At 30.4% G+C, this 18,060-nt stretch overlaps 3 protein-coding genes across 3 annotated transcripts; 1 reads left to right on the forward strand and 2 right to left on the reverse strand.

Annotated features, from left to right (window-relative positions):
* Window positions 1–173: 173 nt before the first annotated feature.
* Window positions 174–2,286, reverse strand: LOC112723725 (HVA22-like protein f). The gene is made up of 5 exons (XM_025775174.2): window positions 2,142–2,286; window positions 1,552–1,578; window positions 1,257–1,379; window positions 442–691; window positions 174–332 (listed from the first exon to the last, which is right to left on the reverse strand). The coding sequence occupies exons 1-5, from the start codon at window positions 2,186–2,188 to the stop codon at window positions 306–308; spliced, it is 474 nt and encodes a 157-aa protein (XP_025630959.1). The 5' UTR covers window positions 2,189–2,286; the 3' UTR covers window positions 174–305.
* Window positions 2,287–5,792: 3,506 nt separating this feature from the next.
* Window positions 5,793–8,288, reverse strand: LOC112719790 (large ribosomal subunit protein uL14mz). Its single transcript, XM_025770491.3, has 3 exons — window positions 8,099–8,288; window positions 6,734–6,825; window positions 5,793–6,345 (listed from the first exon to the last, which is right to left on the reverse strand). Exons 1-3 carry the CDS (start codon window positions 8,130–8,132, stop codon window positions 5,965–5,967), a joined length of 507 nt encoding a protein of 168 aa, XP_025626276.1. The 5' UTR covers window positions 8,133–8,288; the 3' UTR covers window positions 5,793–5,964.
* A 491-nt stretch (window positions 8,289–8,779) lies between these two features.
* On the forward strand, window positions 8,780–12,485 carry LOC112719791 (zinc finger BED domain-containing protein RICESLEEPER 2). The gene is made up of 2 exons (XM_025770492.2): window positions 8,780–8,920; window positions 10,137–12,485. Exon 2 carries the CDS (start codon window positions 10,146–10,148, stop codon window positions 12,132–12,134), a length of 1,989 nt encoding a protein of 662 aa, XP_025626277.1. The 5' UTR covers window positions 8,780–8,920; window positions 10,137–10,145; the 3' UTR covers window positions 12,135–12,485.
* Window positions 12,486–18,060: the final 5,575 nt, after the last annotated feature.

The raw sequence follows: 18,060 nt of genomic DNA on the forward strand, positions 1-18,060 counted from the left end.
ATTTAGGTGGAAACTCAGGTGCAGTCGACTTTATGTAAAGTTGATACCTGAGAGCCGTTAAATGATTTGACTGATTTGACTAAATTTTCATCTAACGGCTCTCAGGTATCAACTTCACGTGAAGTCAACTTCACCTGAGTTTTTACCTATAATTTAAAGTATCAACCTCAAGATTGTTGCAATTTAAACAAAGTATAATTAAGGATTACATAATATTTTTGTGCATAATAACACATGCAACAAAAGCAATGATTACACAACGTTTATAAAATCCTAATAAGATATCAACTTGGTTAAATCAATCTTCAGTGCCTCCACGCTTCTTTCTCAGCCTGCAAATTCGAATAAAGAAATGGGGAAAATATTATTAAAAGATGAAATATAGATAAGCTTTATAATGAAGCAAACATATGTAGTCAATTAGAGTTGTTGATAGCATACAGCTTTGACAACTTTCTCAAATGCATCAGGACCATATCTCTCTATGTAGCGTTCAACAGATTTTTTTGCATCAATGCTCAACATTTGAAGGTCCTTCCTCTTGTCTTGATCTGAATCCTTGTAACTTCCATAGCTTACTATCTTCACATATTGCCTCACATAATTCTCATATATAAAAGCAGCACCATTGAACATTGGCAGTACCAGCCAAATGCAAAACACAAGCTTCATGTATGGCCATATGGGAAACCTATATAATATAATAAATGTTCAATTATTATTAGAAATCTATTTGGTATTTCAATTTTCAACTTGGTTTTGGTATAATTAATGATGATATTTGTACGTAAAAAATCGACATTAATCATGGACGCCAAGGAAAAAGAACTAATATCACTTTATGTATACTATTACTTTTAATAAGTTGGCACATTAAAAAATTAATGTATTTAGATATGACTGCATCAATATGTATTTATCAATTTACACAAAATCAACATCAAATTTAACTATCAATGTAGAATGAATACACGTTGAAAATAAAAATACATATTAAAAATAAGTTAAATTATACATATATTTATATATAAATACATAATGGCTGATTTTCGTATACAAATAGTATTTTTGATTTTTTAATACCTCAACTTTAATTGATCAAATAATCAATTATATATTATTTTGAAAAGGTTAGAATATGCATGGTATTCTATCAATCCACTACTTTTAGTACTCAAATATTATATGCGTGTATATGTACATGCATGTATGTTTATGTAAACTCCTTATCATATAATATACATATATCTACGTACCATGCTAGAATATTATAACATGAAAGCTCAAAGAGTTCGACGAAGGAGTATAAAACCCAGTAAGTTAGCCATTGATGATCATCTAAGGTTGAAGGACTCTCAATCGCCCTTATTGATGCGTATCTGTAATATGTTAAATATTGACACACCCCAAAAATAAATATTATTGCACTACTTTCAAACTTCTATATATAAAAAGGAATGAATATGAATGTAGAGCAAAAATAATATTATTTATATATTAGTCATAAAATCATAAAGTTAATTAAGAATTGGCAACTAGCTACTAGCTTACAAGGGATAAAGAAGCATCACTCCAGGCCTGTCAAAAATGAAAAACAAAATTAAAAACTTATATATGTAATTATTTAACCATCAAATTACATATACAAAAATTTGTGGAATTATTTCGTATCGCAAAGGATTATCGTTGTAAGCTAAACAATACAAATAATTAAATAAAAAAGAACAAAACAAAACCTTAGTATTGACTATATATATATATATGGAAAATTTCATATATATATATATATATATATATATATATATATGGCTTTGTCTATAATAATTTTGGTGAAAATTCAGGTACAGTCGACTTCACGTGAAGTTGATATCTGAGAGTCGTTAGATGATTTGACTGATTTGACTAAATATTCATCTAACGACTCTCAGATATCAATTTCACGTGAAGTCGACTTCACTTGAGTTTTCACCAATAATTTTCTTTTATAATAAACTTCCTTTACCATATTAATTTATTGGGCAATTTTTTTTTGCCCTATCTATTTATTAGGAGTAGTGATTCTAAACAAATGAAATATAATGAAAGTTGGTAGATATATGAGAATAACAAAGAGATATATATGCATATATTTACATATTTACCCTGCTATTGTGTAGAAATTTCTTACAACTGTTCCAAGAGCGCCCATGATATGAAGATGTGTTATTCAATAATTCAAAGGATCTTTTATGGAAGTTAGATTGAATGATAATGAGTTATACTATGCAGCTTTTCACTAATTGGTTCAAGTAGTTTATCGGGTATCTATTTATATTGAAGTGCAAGTTTTGGTTGATGAAGGAAGCAAAGAATGTTTATGGGACGACACAAAAGTCTTCTTTTCTCTAATGGGAAGAAATTAATTAAGAACCATATAAAAGCTTAACGGATATGTAAGCAAAGCAATAGAAAGGGTTAGGGCACGTAGGTGCTTATATATATATATATATATATATATATATATATATATATATATATATATATATATATATATATATATATATATATATATATATATATATATATATATATATATATATATATATATATATATATATATATATATATATATATATTATATATTTATTTATGTTAGAAAGATTGGGATTTGCATGTGGACTTTTGAAATCTTTAATGGTATATTCAAGAGATTATGTATATTATTCCTTATCTTATCTCTTCTTCCAAAAGCGAAATATTTTTTTTTTATCTTTTACAAAGTTATTCACTCATACTAAAAATCAGGTATTATATATTTAATTATATATATTTATACATATTATATATTTGTATATATTCACTTACACTAATGAAACTTTTTATGGTAAGATAATATTTTTATACGCAATAATTAATTGGTGATTAATTTTTTATGTACACATAATATAATTATTGATTTTAACCATGACAAATAACAATTTTTCGCAAGATTTATATAATTTTGAACAAACCGTGTAATTCACATGACTTCTATTTGAAAATAATTGAAATACAGTTTTATTGAGAAAATACTCAGTTTAGTTCTAAAGTTACATTCGAATTTTAATTTAGTCTTTAAAATTTTAATTACCTCAATTTAGTCTTATGGTAATTTTCGTCACAGAATCAATTAAAAAATTTAAAGACTAAATTGAGATAATTAAAATTTTAAAGACTAAATTCAGGCCTGAATATAATTTCAGGGACCAAATTAAATATTTTTTAAATTTTATTTTAGTTACTTTTCAATTCTTTATTTCTTTACATGTAAAAGAATTAAATTTCATCATTTCAAGTATAAAAGATTGAAACTAGAAAATCAGGTAAGTTTTAATTCTAATGCCAATTCCATACCCAATTCCAAGTGGGTATTTATAGGCGGCTGACCAGGTTTAAATAAATTTGTACTTAGTTCTAAAAAGACAAAATCTATTTTGATCCGGTAAAATAAATTGTGTTAAATCGAGTTGATCAAATATAAAATTAGTATATATAAAGTTGTAATTTTTATATATTAAAATAATAAAACTTTATTTTTAAAAATTAAAATTAATAAATATTATATTATATTTATACTAAAATAAATTATTTTAAAACAAAAATAATATCATATAATATAAAAAATATTAATTAAAGTATAAAAAATATAATATGACATTATTAATTTCATTCTAAAATATATTTTTTATTATAAAAAAAATGACTTTGAGTTCGGGACAAGTTGGGTTACGCGAAACATAACAAGAAGACGACATAAAAATAATGTCGCATAAAAGCTACGAATTCAAACCCAACAAAATATATCTTAAAGTTCGAATTGAACTTATCTGGGTCTTAAAAACATTACGAAGCTTGGACATTTTGTTGAGTTGTCGTGTCTGCGTGTCAGACACATTTCGGACATGACACTCACTACCGCACTCGTCCGACACGCATGTCTGTTGTGTCCAACCGTGTCTTAATAAAAAATAAAAAATTATTCTCTGGACACATCGACACACCTAAATACCATCACGTGTCAGCGTATCCAGTCTTATTCTTAACATATATTCTTAAAATAAATTTAGATATAGTATATATTATTACTTATTATAATAAAAAATATTTTAAATAACTTGATATAATTAAAATAAGACATTAAAAATAATTAAAATTTTTAATTTATATTTTAATATCAATAAAATATCAAAATATCATTATAATTTATCTAAAAAATACTTTATATTTTATATGTATGCATGTCCCCGTGTCGTGCAAGATTTTAAAATTTGCGTGTCGGCGTGTTCCGTGTCGTATCCCGTATCAGTGTCAGTATCTGTGCATCATAGTAAAAACACCTCTGTGTATACTATTAACTGTTCTAGTTAAGTAAGTTTATAAACTAAATATCGCATTCATCTTGGAGCGATATCTCAATTTAACAATATTGATTGTTTTTAAATAACTTGAATTAGCTAGGTAAAGAATCATATATGCACAAGTACAACACCCCATTGAGGAATTGCGTGCTATATGGGTAAGGTATAGATATATAATCATGTTTAATGCAATTAAAAATTCTATAGAATTATGTATTTTGTATCCTATAAAAAAGATTTATTTATACTACATACAACTAAACAAGTTTGATTATTTTTTATTGAAATTTATTTATTCTACTATGACAGGTTTAATTATTTTCGTAATTGATTATTTAGTTGAAAAAATATATAATCAATATGTGTAAATACATACAAATACATGATAATTAATTTAGTGATTAAATTTTAGTATTCATAGAGCAATTTTCATAATCTTAATATTGATATACATAGAGGGAACGACGTTGCTATACATAGGGGTTTATGATCGGCGAAGAATATAGAAATGCTATTTTGAATTTTTATAATTGTCTAAATCCACATTTATTTTAGTTTGTAAACTTTCACAATGTTTTGCAATGTCAAAAGCTGAAAAATGAAAAATAAAAAATTGTATGCCTACCAAAAGTGGCTCAATTTTTTCGTTATGGAACCCATGAATGTGATGTGTCTGGATATGGAAATAGGGCGTGCTAGATCAAATTGTAGGACAGCTTTATGTGAGTGGCAGGAGTTAGAACTCGAACCCTGCGAGTTCTGTATTGGCAAAAATTGCTTAACAAATCGGAGGGTCCGATTTGGCAGGGGCTGAAATTTGAATTTCAAAGCATGCAAATTGGACGGTGCGTTTTGTATATATATATATATATGAATTTTTGTATGAATCTCGGACCGTCCGACAAGTTATGAAGAACTCGCATGGTCTGATTTATGGTATTCTGACACCACACATAGGTTAAGCACCTCTCTTCTCCATAACTGCGTCCAACCTAACCTTTGCCTCCATATTGAAATTAAAAAGCGACCAAAAGTGTCCAAACACAGAAATGTAATATTAATATCTAATCATGGTACGGTTTCTTCTTTTTCTTCTTTTGTCAAAACATGTTATGTTTGATTGAGTAATTTTTAGTGAGTTATCAATGTGATTTTGGTTGGTGAATTTAAATAACATTTTTTTTAAATAGATATTAAAATTAGTTTTGACTCAAGGTTGAAATCAATAGAAATTCAATTTACATCATGTGAATACATGTTTGTGCATGCTGAATGGATGAGAACCATGAATTACAAAGCTTAAATTATAGTATGGTTTATTTAGTATTAGATATTAGATTAGATAATGAGATAAAGTTCCTTCTAGATATATTTATACTGTGCTGTCAACAAATCATATAACCGAAAAAGCAACCATATAAAAACAGCTTATTATTTGATTCGAAATTTTTCAATACATCTGTCTATTTTTCTCCTCATAGATTGATTGATGAAATCCTAACCTTAACCTTACACAAAAAGATACAAATTATATGAATGATAAAAGTAAGAATCATAACAAAAATTTTAAGGATAACCCTTTTTTCCTTTAAGCAATATGTCCTGCCAAGGTAAGAATCTTGACATGCTTCTTCTGCCTCAGCTCATGAGGGACAGGTCCAAAAACTCTGGTCCCAATAGGCTGGCCTTGCTTGTCGACGAGCACCACAGCATTGTCGTCAAACTTGACCTCACTGCCGTCGCATCGCCCCCTTTGCATTGCCGCACGCACAACCACACCATATACTACTTTTCCTTTCTTCACTTTTCCATTAGGATGTGCTTCCTTCACGGATGCTACTATTGTGTCGCCTAATCTCGCCCCTTTCTTACCTTTCAGAGCCTGTATACACATGACCTTTTTAGCCCCAGAATTGTCTGCGACCTTGAGAACGGTCCTCATTTGTATGAAGGTGCGCTGTTGCTGCAGCTGCAAGGAATTGGGATGCATTTTTTGGTAAGCAAGGATGCATATCAAATACTAAAGAACGGGCTAAGCCTTGTTTGGTCTATGTTTTCATTTTTAGTGTCTTCAGTTCATGAATAAAAAGAAGAAAACAATAGAATCTTATTTTCTGATTTCATTTCCTATTTTCACTTTTCACTTTTCTTTCACAAAATTTTGAAAACAAAATACTACTAAAAATGAAAATAGAGATTGAAAAAACAAACCAAACAGGCCCTTATTACTCGTAATAACATGCATATCTTGTCAATAAACAAATTTAGTCACCAATCCATATCTGGTACTTTTGCAGTACAAGGAAAATTTACCATTACTATTTTGTTCTCTAGAAGCCAAGTTCATATATACTAACCTGAGAAAAGGAATTGCTGCATGTCATCTCATGTGATGTGGTAAATAAACCAGGGGAGTTGTTGCTTAATCCACCGAACAGAGAACGACTCACTAGTTTGGTTTTTATGCATGGAACAGAAAAGATGACAAGGTGAAAACAAATATATCATCATTGAATATATTCAGTCCATGCTTCAATTGCAAAAGGAAATCGATAGGGGATTATAGCAGTGGCATGGATGCGAGCTCAACATATATCAAGAAGAAGTGAGAAAGGTTAATGTATGACATTTCATATTGGTTATAAAATGCAGTTCTTGAAGAAGAAAAGATTATTGCAAATATACAAAATTGGCAGGAGTTCATGTTTTAAGAAACAAAATCATTATACAATATGAAACTATAAAGTGTCCATAATAACTGCACGCTTCCCTGATAATTTGCTAGCTTTTTTTTTCCCCATAGAAGCATATTATCCTTCTCATGACTCACTTTTGGTTGGTTACCAAAGAAATGAACCCGTATGAATCAACTACAAGCAACTCCATTCATAAATCATAATGAAAACAATGTTCAATGACTAAATAATTTCATTAGTAAATTAAACACAGGTTCCATTCTTTCGAATGTGAAGGCCTACCGGATACCTCAGAGGCTAAATCCTCGCTATCTCAATGATATTCATCTCATGTATATAACCATAATAACCATATGTATGCCACTAAAACTACCAAATCCTGCAAATGGAGGTTACAACTAAGCTAAAATCAATTGCTAAGAAAGGATAATGTTGAAACAAATGAAAACAGTTGTCATGAGCTCAGAGATTAGACGAATAGTGATGAGCTACTAGCAGCAACCGATGTAAACCAACAAGAATAATGCATTAAGCCAAGAAAATTAATAGTTGAGCCAGCAGTATTTTGAAACACACAACATCATAACAGCAACAACTATATTAATTTGAAAGATCGTACTCTAACTCTAAAACCATAGAAGCCCTATGCCTAAGCATCAAGTTCAAGAATAATAGAATAGTATCCTGTGACTTGTAACAAGTTTCAAGATTCATAGCTAAAAGGCAGCATATATGAATTTGTCATTCCATTCCTTCTAATAAGCTAAACTGCATACCGTAAAATTAAGCAACTTGAAGTGGAAACTAATACATAGTTGCAACTTAACAGTTCGGAAAAAATTCAATTTTTTCTGTGATACACGAAATTTCAGCGCTCTATCTCAGACATGAATGATGAATCTAAATAATAAAAACAATCATTTGAAGCTCACAGAACGAAAGATAACATGATTAAGAAAATTCAAGCAAAAACGAAAGTAACAGAAGAATCAAGTGAGTTACTGTAAACGAAACAGTTAATCTTACCACGAGAGCACCTGGAAGCGAAGCTTGCAGCCATATTCGAAATTCTATTCTTTCACAGTTGAATACTGAATACTTCACCGCAGAGAGTGTAGATCTCCGACGAAGAAAAGGGTTTAACGAAACCCTTCGTCAAAACGACGTCGTTTTGTTTTATGATTTATTTACTATTTTTTTTTTGGGAGTAAATGAAGGTGCTGAAGCCCAAAGAACAAAAGAAAATGATTTAGTGCATGTTTGGGCGCCATTATTTTGTTAAAAAAAGATCTTTTTTCATTGAAAAAAGAAAAAAGATCTTTTTTTATTTTTTAACGTGTTTGGCAAATTTCTAGTAGTAAAAATAAAAGCACTAGTAAAATAAAAAAAAAGATCTTTTTTGAGAAGTTGTAATTTACATCTTTTTTTAAAAGATCTTTTTTCCTTAAAAAAAGATGTTTTTCATGTAATAAATAAACAAAAAAATACTTTTATATTGTTATACCCAAACATAATTGATTGATAAAAAGACATTTTTACATGAGATATCCAAACATAAAATTACTTTTACTTCTCTATAAGATCTTTTAAAAAAAGATAACTCAAAAAAAGATCTTTTTTTTAAACCTCACCCAAACAAGCTCTTATTTATTTACTATTTTAATTTTTGAGAATAAAGATATAAATGGTACATTACACTGCAACGCTGCGTTTCAACTCTCAACTTAAATCGTGAAGCGGAGCTGCTGTTATCTTCTTTTATTTTTCTGCTTTCCTCATTTTGCATTAGGGTTTTCGGAGGGCACAACAAAATTTCAATCACAGGGTCATCGATTTTCCCGCCACAAGGTACGACATGCCTCCCAAGATTCTTATCTGTTATTGAAAATTGTAGCATTGTTTGATTGTAGAAGGAAAAAAAAATTTTGATCGATGTTTGATTTTCGAAGCATGTATAAGAGAATTGCATGTCACTGAACGCCTGCGAAACTTTAGATTTTTTTTTTTTTTTTGTTGGTGTGCTGTTGTATTATCAGTTATGTTTATTTTGAAAACTGCAGTGTTGTTTTAGGTTTAGCTGCCTTTAATTTTTAATTTTGTATTTCTTTTAAATATTCTTTGGAGCTGAGAATATTAAAGAGAAAAAGTTTATCGTATATACATATAGAGAGTTTGGAAAATTTATGACATTTCTTAGTTTTTGAGGAAACTTTAAATTTTAATATATAATCACTGAATAAGAGTTTATGATATCATTGAGCTAGTGGACTGAAATTAGGGCGAGAAAATACAGAGTGTTGCGGTATTATTCCAATGGGTTCCTCCTTGGCCAGTGTTAACCATTGGAAAGAAAGAGTTGTTACATTAACAACTACCTAGGCTTATTGAATAGTATAGTAAGTTATTCCTTTTGTGCGACAATTGGATAGTGTTACGAACTGCGAAGACAAGTAATTAGTTGTCTATTTTTCCTCATGTAAATCTTGTTTTTCAACTGGCTCCTATCAGTTTGGAACTAAATTAAAATTTAATATCCCCGTATTTAACTTTGAGTGGAGAGAGGTTCTCTTAAAGCTTGCTTTTGAGTTTCAGTTACATTTACTTATGGGAAATGCAAATTCGAATATCCTATTCTTGAGTTCTAGTATTATTATCAATATTTTGTAGAAGCTGATGTATGAATTACTTTTTGTATTCATTCCTTTCCATATTTGATTATCTCTTTATAATAACGTAGAAGTCAAAGATACATGAACATATCCATTTCATCACTATTTCCTTTTGGAAATGTAGAATGCGCATTATCTTATTTTCGTGTTTTATTCAATTTCAAATCATATATACTTTATGGTAGAGTTAAAATAATATATTGATTTATTTATTTTAACATAAATAATAATTCGTATATGCTAATAAGCTATCATATTCATTGCGGTTTTGTCAGTTTGAGCACACTTGCGTTTACACAGACTGGATTGTGCCAATACGCTATCCTGTTCATTATATTTTACACTCCAAAATGGAAAATGTTTGACTTGAATTTAATGCGCTGCCTTTTTGCCAGGTTCATGTGATGGATATCTCAGATGCTGTCATTGTCAAATCTAGTAGGCTGAAATCTGTTGTATGGAATGATTTTGATAGGATAAAAAAAGGAGATACCTGTGTGGCTATCTGTAGGCATTGTAAAAAGAAATTGAGCGGGTCAAGTTCCAGTGGGACATCACATCTAAGGAACCATTTGATCAGGTGTCAGAGAAGATCTAATCATGGCGTAGCACAATTCATTACTTCAAGAGAGAAGAGAAAGGAAGGGACTCTTGCAATTGCAAATTTCAATTTGGGTCAAGATCAGAACAGAGATGAAACCCTTAGCCTTGTGAATATTAAATTTGAGCAGACACAGTTGAAAGATGAATCTGTCAATGCTGGAACTAGTACCTTTGATCAAAGACGGAGTAGATTTGATCTTGCTCGCATGATCATCCTACATGGGTATCCATTGGATATGGTGGAGCACGTTGGTTTCAGAGTTTTTGTAAAGAATCTACAGCCGTTGTTTGAGCTTGTGACATTGAATAGGGTTGAGGCTGATTGTATTGAGATATATGAGAAAGAGAGAAAAAAGATGAGTGAGATGTTAGACAAACTACCTGGGAAAATCAGCCTTAGCGTCGATGAGTGGACTGCTGGCGGTAATGCTGAGTATTTGTGTTTGACAGCGAATTACATTGATGAATCATGGCAGTTAAGAAAGAAGATATTAAATTTTATAAGGGTTGATCGTTTTCACACTGAAGACATGCTTTCAGAAGCTGTCATGACTTGTCTGATGGATTGGGATATTGACCGCAAGTTGTTCTCCTTGATACTGGATAGTTGTTCTACTTCTGATAACATTGCGATTAGAATCAGTGAGAGGCTTTCACAAAACAGGTTTCTTTACTGTAATGGGCAACTATTTGATATACGCTGTGTTATAAATGTTCTTAATATCATGGCTCAACATGCTTTGGGAGCTGTGAGTGAAATAGCGGAAAAGATTCGAGAAATTGTTCGCTATACTAAAAGTTCACAAACTGTGCAGGCAAAGTTTAACGAGATGGCTAAAGAAGTTGGGATCCTGAGTCAAAAGTGCTTGTTTCTAGATAATCCCTTGCAATGGAATACGACTTATTCAATGCTTGAAGCTGCCTTAGAATTCAAGGATGTTTTCATTCTTCTGCAAGAAAATGACACATCCTACAGAATCTGTTTATCTGATGTAGAGTGGGAGAGGATCAGCACAGTTAATAGCTACTTGAAGCTTTTTGTTGATGTCATTGAAATTTTCACTAGGAGCAAGTTTCCAACAGCGAATATATATTTTCCTGAACTCTGTGATGTTAAGTTGAATTTGAATGAATGGTGCAAGAACTCGGATGAATATATCAGTTCTTTGGCATTGAGACTGAGAAGCAAGTTTGATGAATATTGGGAGAAATGTAGCTTGGGGTTGGCAGTAGCAGCCATGTTAGACCCTAGATTTAAGATGAAGTTGTTAGATTATTACTACCCACAAATCTATGGTAGCATGTCTCCCGGTCGCATCGAAGAGGTCTTTGAGGGTGTGAAGGCTCTATACGATGAACATTCAATAGGCTCCCCATTAGCTTCTCATGATCAAGGTTTGGCCTGGCAGGTTGGCAGTGGGACACTTTGCTTACCAAGTTCCACTAAGGACTCCCGGGATAGACTGATGGGGTTCGACAAATTTCTCCATGAAACTTCTCAGGGCGAAGGTGTAAAGTCGGATCTAGAGAAGTACTTAGAAGAGCCACTCTTTCCGCGTAATGTTGAATTCAACATATTAAATTGGTGGAAAGTTCACACTCCCCGGTATCCAGTCTTATCCATGTTGGCGCGAAACATACTGGGAATTCCAATGTCGAAGGTTGTGCCAGAATTGGCATATAACAACAGCGGAAGAGTCCTTGATCGTGATTGGAGCTCGCTTAATCCTGCTACAGTCCAGGCTTTGGTTTGTTCACAAGATTGGATACAAAGTGAACTGGAAAATTAGAATTGCTTTTCCCTGCATTCAAAAATGTACATGCCAAATCCCCTCTTTAAGCATCCCCATTGTAAGTTAGATCTTCTAACTCCCCATTTTGATTCTCCTCATCCTATATCAGGTTTTTGTTTAGTCCGCAGCCGTATTCAACTTAAGCAAGTTGATTTTTATGATTTAGCTTACATTATTTTTGTTTACTATTTTAGCAATCTGTGCCTCTGGTTTATTGAAACCTCGTGTCCCTTTTAGAAGAAACTTAACCTATTTGCTTGCTAAGATAGGGCTATGTATATCTACCCTTTCCAGATGGATTGAGGTGGGAGTTTTATGCATTGGAGTATTGGACTGCCTTTTGTTGAATTTGTTTTTTGTTTGGAAATGAGGCTTGAATTTAGGATCCGACAAAATTATCTGACGAACTATCCAAAATAGATAGGTTTATCCAACTGACCCAATCTTTTATGGGCAGTTTATTTGTTTTCTGATCATAATTGTCTGTTAAAATTTTTTGTGATTATAAATTGTAATGTATTCTATTCTAAATGTTCTGATATGGCATAGGCAACTATTCTATGTTTTGTTTTCTTTTAATTAAATGGTTGAATTATACTTAGAATTGTATATGCTAACAATTAAAGTGAAAAAAGGAAAAAGTCTTGTACTCTCAAAATAAATTTAGGACTTGTATCATATTTACAAGATCTCATTTCTAAAAGGTTATAGCAATTAACATAGTCAAATAGGAATCAAATAGGCACAACTGCATGAGGTTCTCTCTTGCTTGGAAATAGCGATCATAATTAAAAAGGGTACACTCCTTTTGTGCGAGGAAAATAAAATCAATTCTTGATGTATAGTAATCAAATTGGTGCTACTTACACTAGTATAATTTTGAAGAAAGATTGATCAAATTTGTTCAAAGTTTGAGTAAATGGTTAAGAAGTTTGAACATGCATGGTGGTTTTGGATGTGAATGCAAGAAGTTGAAATTTGAAATTTAGGTTTGTTTGAGTGTTTGCCTGTTCGGTCATCTCTTTCGTATCTGGCTAGAGGTTTTGGTTTAGATGGAGTTATTACCTATTTGTATTTTTGACATATTTCATGGTAAAATATTTGTTGGTTGTCTTTGTGCGTGGACGGAGGCTTGAATCCGACTACGCTAATTCCTCGTGTCAAATTTTGTTTATTTTGCCTCTGCTCTCTCACTACTATGCTTAAATTTTTAACAAGTGGCATCAGAGTTCAATGTTGAGTTTTGGGACAAATTTGTTTTGAAGATATTTGAAGGATTCAGGATGATGACATTTTTGGAGATGATTTTGAGTATTAACCAATATGGTTAATTTTATATGAAGTTTTTGTTTCTGGTAGAGTTTTGTGAAGTCAAATTTGAAGCTATTAACAAATTAATTTTGAGGTGGAGATTGTGAGGATAATCAAAATAAATTGTGGTTACTTACACTAGTATAATTTTGAAGATAGATTGATTAAATTTGTTCAAAGTTTGAGCAAATGGTTAAGAAGTTTGAACATGCACGGTGGTTTTGGATGTGAATGCAAGAAGTTGAAATTTGGAACTTGGGTTTGTTTGAGTGTTTGGTCATCTCTTTGGTATCTTAGGAGAGATTTTGGTGTTTAGACTTTAGATGCAGCCGAGGCTTGGACTAGTAGTGGCAGAATCTGCTGCCTCACAAGAAGTCGCACCCGGATTCAAGTCCTATGAGAAGAAAATGAACCCTTAAATGAACTCATGTAGTGTGTGTGAGTGTGTGTTGTGTGGGTGTGTAATACATGAGTAATGCCTAGGATTAGGGGTTGTCTATTTTTGTGCATGGATGTAGGCTTTAAGGCGAACCACGATAATTCCTCTTGTATCAAATTTTGTTTATTCCACTTTTGCTCTCGCTCTTGCACTACTCTACTTAAATTCCTAACAGAATTTAAGGTTGAGTTTTGGGTCAAATTTGTTTTAAAAATGTTTGATACAATAAAAAATTCAGGATGATGATATTTTAGAGATTATTTTGAGTATCAACCAATATGATTAATTTTATATGAAGTTTTTGTTTCGGGTGGAATTTTGTAAAATCAAATTTGAAACTATTAGCAAATTGATTTTGAGATGGAAATTGTGAGAAAAATCAAAATCAATTATTGATGTATGGTGGCCAAATTGTGGTTCTTTACACTAGTATAATTTTGAAGAAAGATTGATCAAATTTGTTCAAAGTTTGAACAACTGATTAAGAAATTTGAATATGCATGATGGTTTTAGATGTGAGTGTAAAAAGTTAAATTTTGGAATTTGGGTTTGTTTTGAGTGTTTGGTCAGTTCTTTAATATCTCAATAGAGATTTTGGTTTAGATGGGGTTGTCACTTGTCACCTATTTATATTTTTAACATATTTCATAGTAAATAGGATAAATATTTTAACATATAGTAAATAGGATAAATATTTTAAAATATTAAAATCATAAATGGGACACTTGATACTGCGGATGAATTGTGTTTTGTTTCTTGTCTCCATATTCTTATATATCAACTTTTATTTCCTAAAACATATGAAGGTAAAAGTTGGAACCTGAAATAAATAAGGGCAGAAAACCTATTGTTTTTACGATATAATACTCAATTTCGTCTCTGAACTTACATGTGAGTCTCAATTTAGTTCCTAAAGTTTCAATTGCCTCTATTTAGTCCCCAAAGTTTATAAACGTGCCTCATATTTGTCCCTGAGACGATTTTTAGTATAAAAACGTTAATGGAACGCTGTTATACACTATCAGATGTCACGTTAAAACTTGTAAAATGATGTAGTTTTGGTTTTGGCATTTAAATAGCTAAAAAAGGCATTGTATTACTTATTTTGTTAGGTAAAAGTTTAATAAACACCATTTACGATGTTGTTTTTGGGTTATTTGAGTGCCAAAACTAAAACGACATCATTTTACAAAGTTTAGTGTGGCATCGGGTTGTTCACAACAGTGTTTCGTTAACGTTTGTACGTTGAAAATTGTTTCAAGGACTAATATGAGTTATGTTCACAAAGTTTAAAGACTAAATAGAGGCAATTGAAACCTCAAAGACTAAATTAAGACTTGCGTGTAAGTTTAGGAACCAAATTAAATATTATCTCTGTTTTTACCTATGCTTTTTTTGGAAAGTCTTTAATATAATGAGTTTTAGTCATCATTGTTAGCACTAAGTATTCTGAGAAAAAGGAAAATTATTTGGTGGGGTGGGGGGAACTCATTACTTTTTCACGAAGGACCAGATGATAATATAAATAAATAAATAAATAAAAAGATAAAAGAAGAAAAAGAGAAAAAAAAAAAAAAAAAAGAAGAAAGATAAAAGTTGGGTTTTCGAATAATTATGTTGATTTGTACAATGAAGTTATGTGCTTTTTATTTACTCAAACTTCAATGAACATATAGTTAATTTTTTGTGGAACAAACGTACAATGATTTGGTAAGCTCAATTCGCTGCTATTTTTAGATGATGCTTAATACAAGAATAAAATGAAATTGGGAGAGTAAAGATTGGCGTGTTTGTTCAGGTAAGTAATTAGAATGGAAATTAACAATTCTAAAGAGATTAGAGAATAAGAATTCCTATATTACTTTTGTGGCAAATGTAGAAAACGATATAAATCATCGATATGTTCAATCCAACATCAAAGTCATTAATTTATTTTGCCATGTTAGAAAAGAAAAATTGGTATGGACTAATTAAGGGTTGACCGGGTCAATATTTTGAAGTCAGCTCAACTTCTCTATTTTCATACTTGGACTTTGAAGTAAGAAAATTTTTTTTATTAGACCCAAAAAAAAAAAAGAATTAGGGTGAATTTGTTTTTTTTTTTTCCTATTTTTAATCATTTTATCTTTTAATTTTTTAAATTTGTAAAGAAAAAATAAAAATCATAAGTGAAATCAGAAAATATAATTTTGTTATTTTAGTTTTTTATTTTTTTTATAAAACTCTAAAAATATAGAAAATAAAATATACTAACCTTTAGTTTCTTCTTACAAGAAAATTTTCACTTTTTATTTTTTATATTAAGTTGATAATGGTGTTTTTTTGGATTATAAATAGTTGGGATGATAATCTCAAATATGGTACTATTTAAACGTAAAATACAGAAATAGAATCTTTTGAAGTGGATACAAAAATCAGTGAATTTCTAAAATCGGACTTCTCGATTTCTACTTCAAATAAATTTAAAAAATTGAGATACAAAAATCGAATTCAGCAATTTATGTACCTTCGACAATTTTAAAAAACACTCAAAATTATAATGTTAAAGTGTATCACCCATCTTACCTTCACCAAAAAAAAAGTTACCCAAATTTTTTATTGAAAAAGTCTAGGACTAGCAACTTTTTTAAATTTTGGCCAACATGTAACTAGCAAAAAAAAGTGAGTCATTTGATGAAATATCACACCAATCTCACATCATTAAAATATCATTGATAACTATTTGATAGCTATAAATCACAAAAATTGCTGATCCTGTCACTCCTCTTTTTCATCTGCCATATTGTTTCAATTGAATTGAAGATCTCATATATGAGGACGGTGTAATTTTAGAGGTTAATTAATTTGCCATTTGAAGAACCTGTTATTGCATTGTATGGTTGTTGTCACTTTCTACTACCTTAGTTTTTAGTATAAAGTATAAACATCATCAGGCTATAGCTAGTTGTGGTCCCTTGCCTAGTAGCATTTTAATTAGGGTTTTGAATTGTTGGTAACAACTGTAAATGGTCACATACAACGAATTACTTAGGGCGGATTATTATCTCATAAAGTTTACTAGAGAGAGATTTAAAATTTTTAAAAGTATAAATTAAGATTTTGGTGTTTGGTAAAAAAAAAGTTACGAAGTATTAAAAAAAATAAAACAGAGATATAATTTCTAACTAAGATATTTTAATTAGAAATTCGATCATAAAATTAATTAAAGCAGTGACAAATCACTTTTTTAATTACCTATTTACTCGAGTTTAAACTTAAATTATAATAAAAAATATTTACTTTTATAACAATATTTACTTATACACGTGCAGCTGTGCACACGCACACGCACACGACAGGCATATGCATGTTTTAGGCCTCCATAAATATAAAAAAATATTTTTTTATGAGTAAAAATAAAATGAATTTTTTTTATGTGTTTCTAATATATAATAATTTGTTTTTTTAATACAAACAAATGTAATTATCAATTTTTTTTTAATATTAAGTGGATATCTTATCTATCAAAATTGCATCCCAAGTCTTAAACAGTATTTTTCTGCACCACTAGAATTTTAGCCACATAAGTATTGCTTTCGACTTTGTTATTACTTGATTAGGAAGTTATTAACAGATGTAGTTATTAATTTAACGTAGCTAATTGAAACTTGATATTGTGAGTGCATTTCGCTTAACTATAAACATTAGTTTAATTTTATAACTTAAATTAGTTACTATATATCTAATAATGTAACTAATTTTCCAATAATTCTGTCCACACCATGAGAGATTGCACAAAGAATTCATATACCCAATTCAAAGCCATATATAGTACTGCAAGCATGGTATATTATTTTCTGGATTGGGATACAAAGAATCAGATAATGTTGGTTCCACACATGAAATTAAAAGTCAAAGGATATGGTCCACTTAATATAAACGAACTGAATGACTTTTCCTAATAATATTCCCATTAATATTATCTTTAATGAAAATATTATTACCATATCCTTAGTATATTAGGCTCCGTTTGTTTATAGAGACAGGACACTAAGACAGAGACACTGAGACAGAAAATTGTGTTTAGCAGAGAAGACATGAACAGAAACAATGTGTTCAGAGATACTGAATTAGTGTATTTTGTGTCTATCCTGACAGAAAAGACACGGAAACACTAATAAGGGACACAACTTA

The sequence above is a fragment of the Arachis hypogaea genome, chromosome 11 (assembly GCF_003086295.3).
Source record: "Arachis hypogaea cultivar Tifrunner chromosome 11, arahy.Tifrunner.gnm2.J5K5, whole genome shotgun sequence".
NCBI lineage: Eukaryota > Viridiplantae > Streptophyta > Magnoliopsida > Fabales > Fabaceae > Arachis > Arachis hypogaea.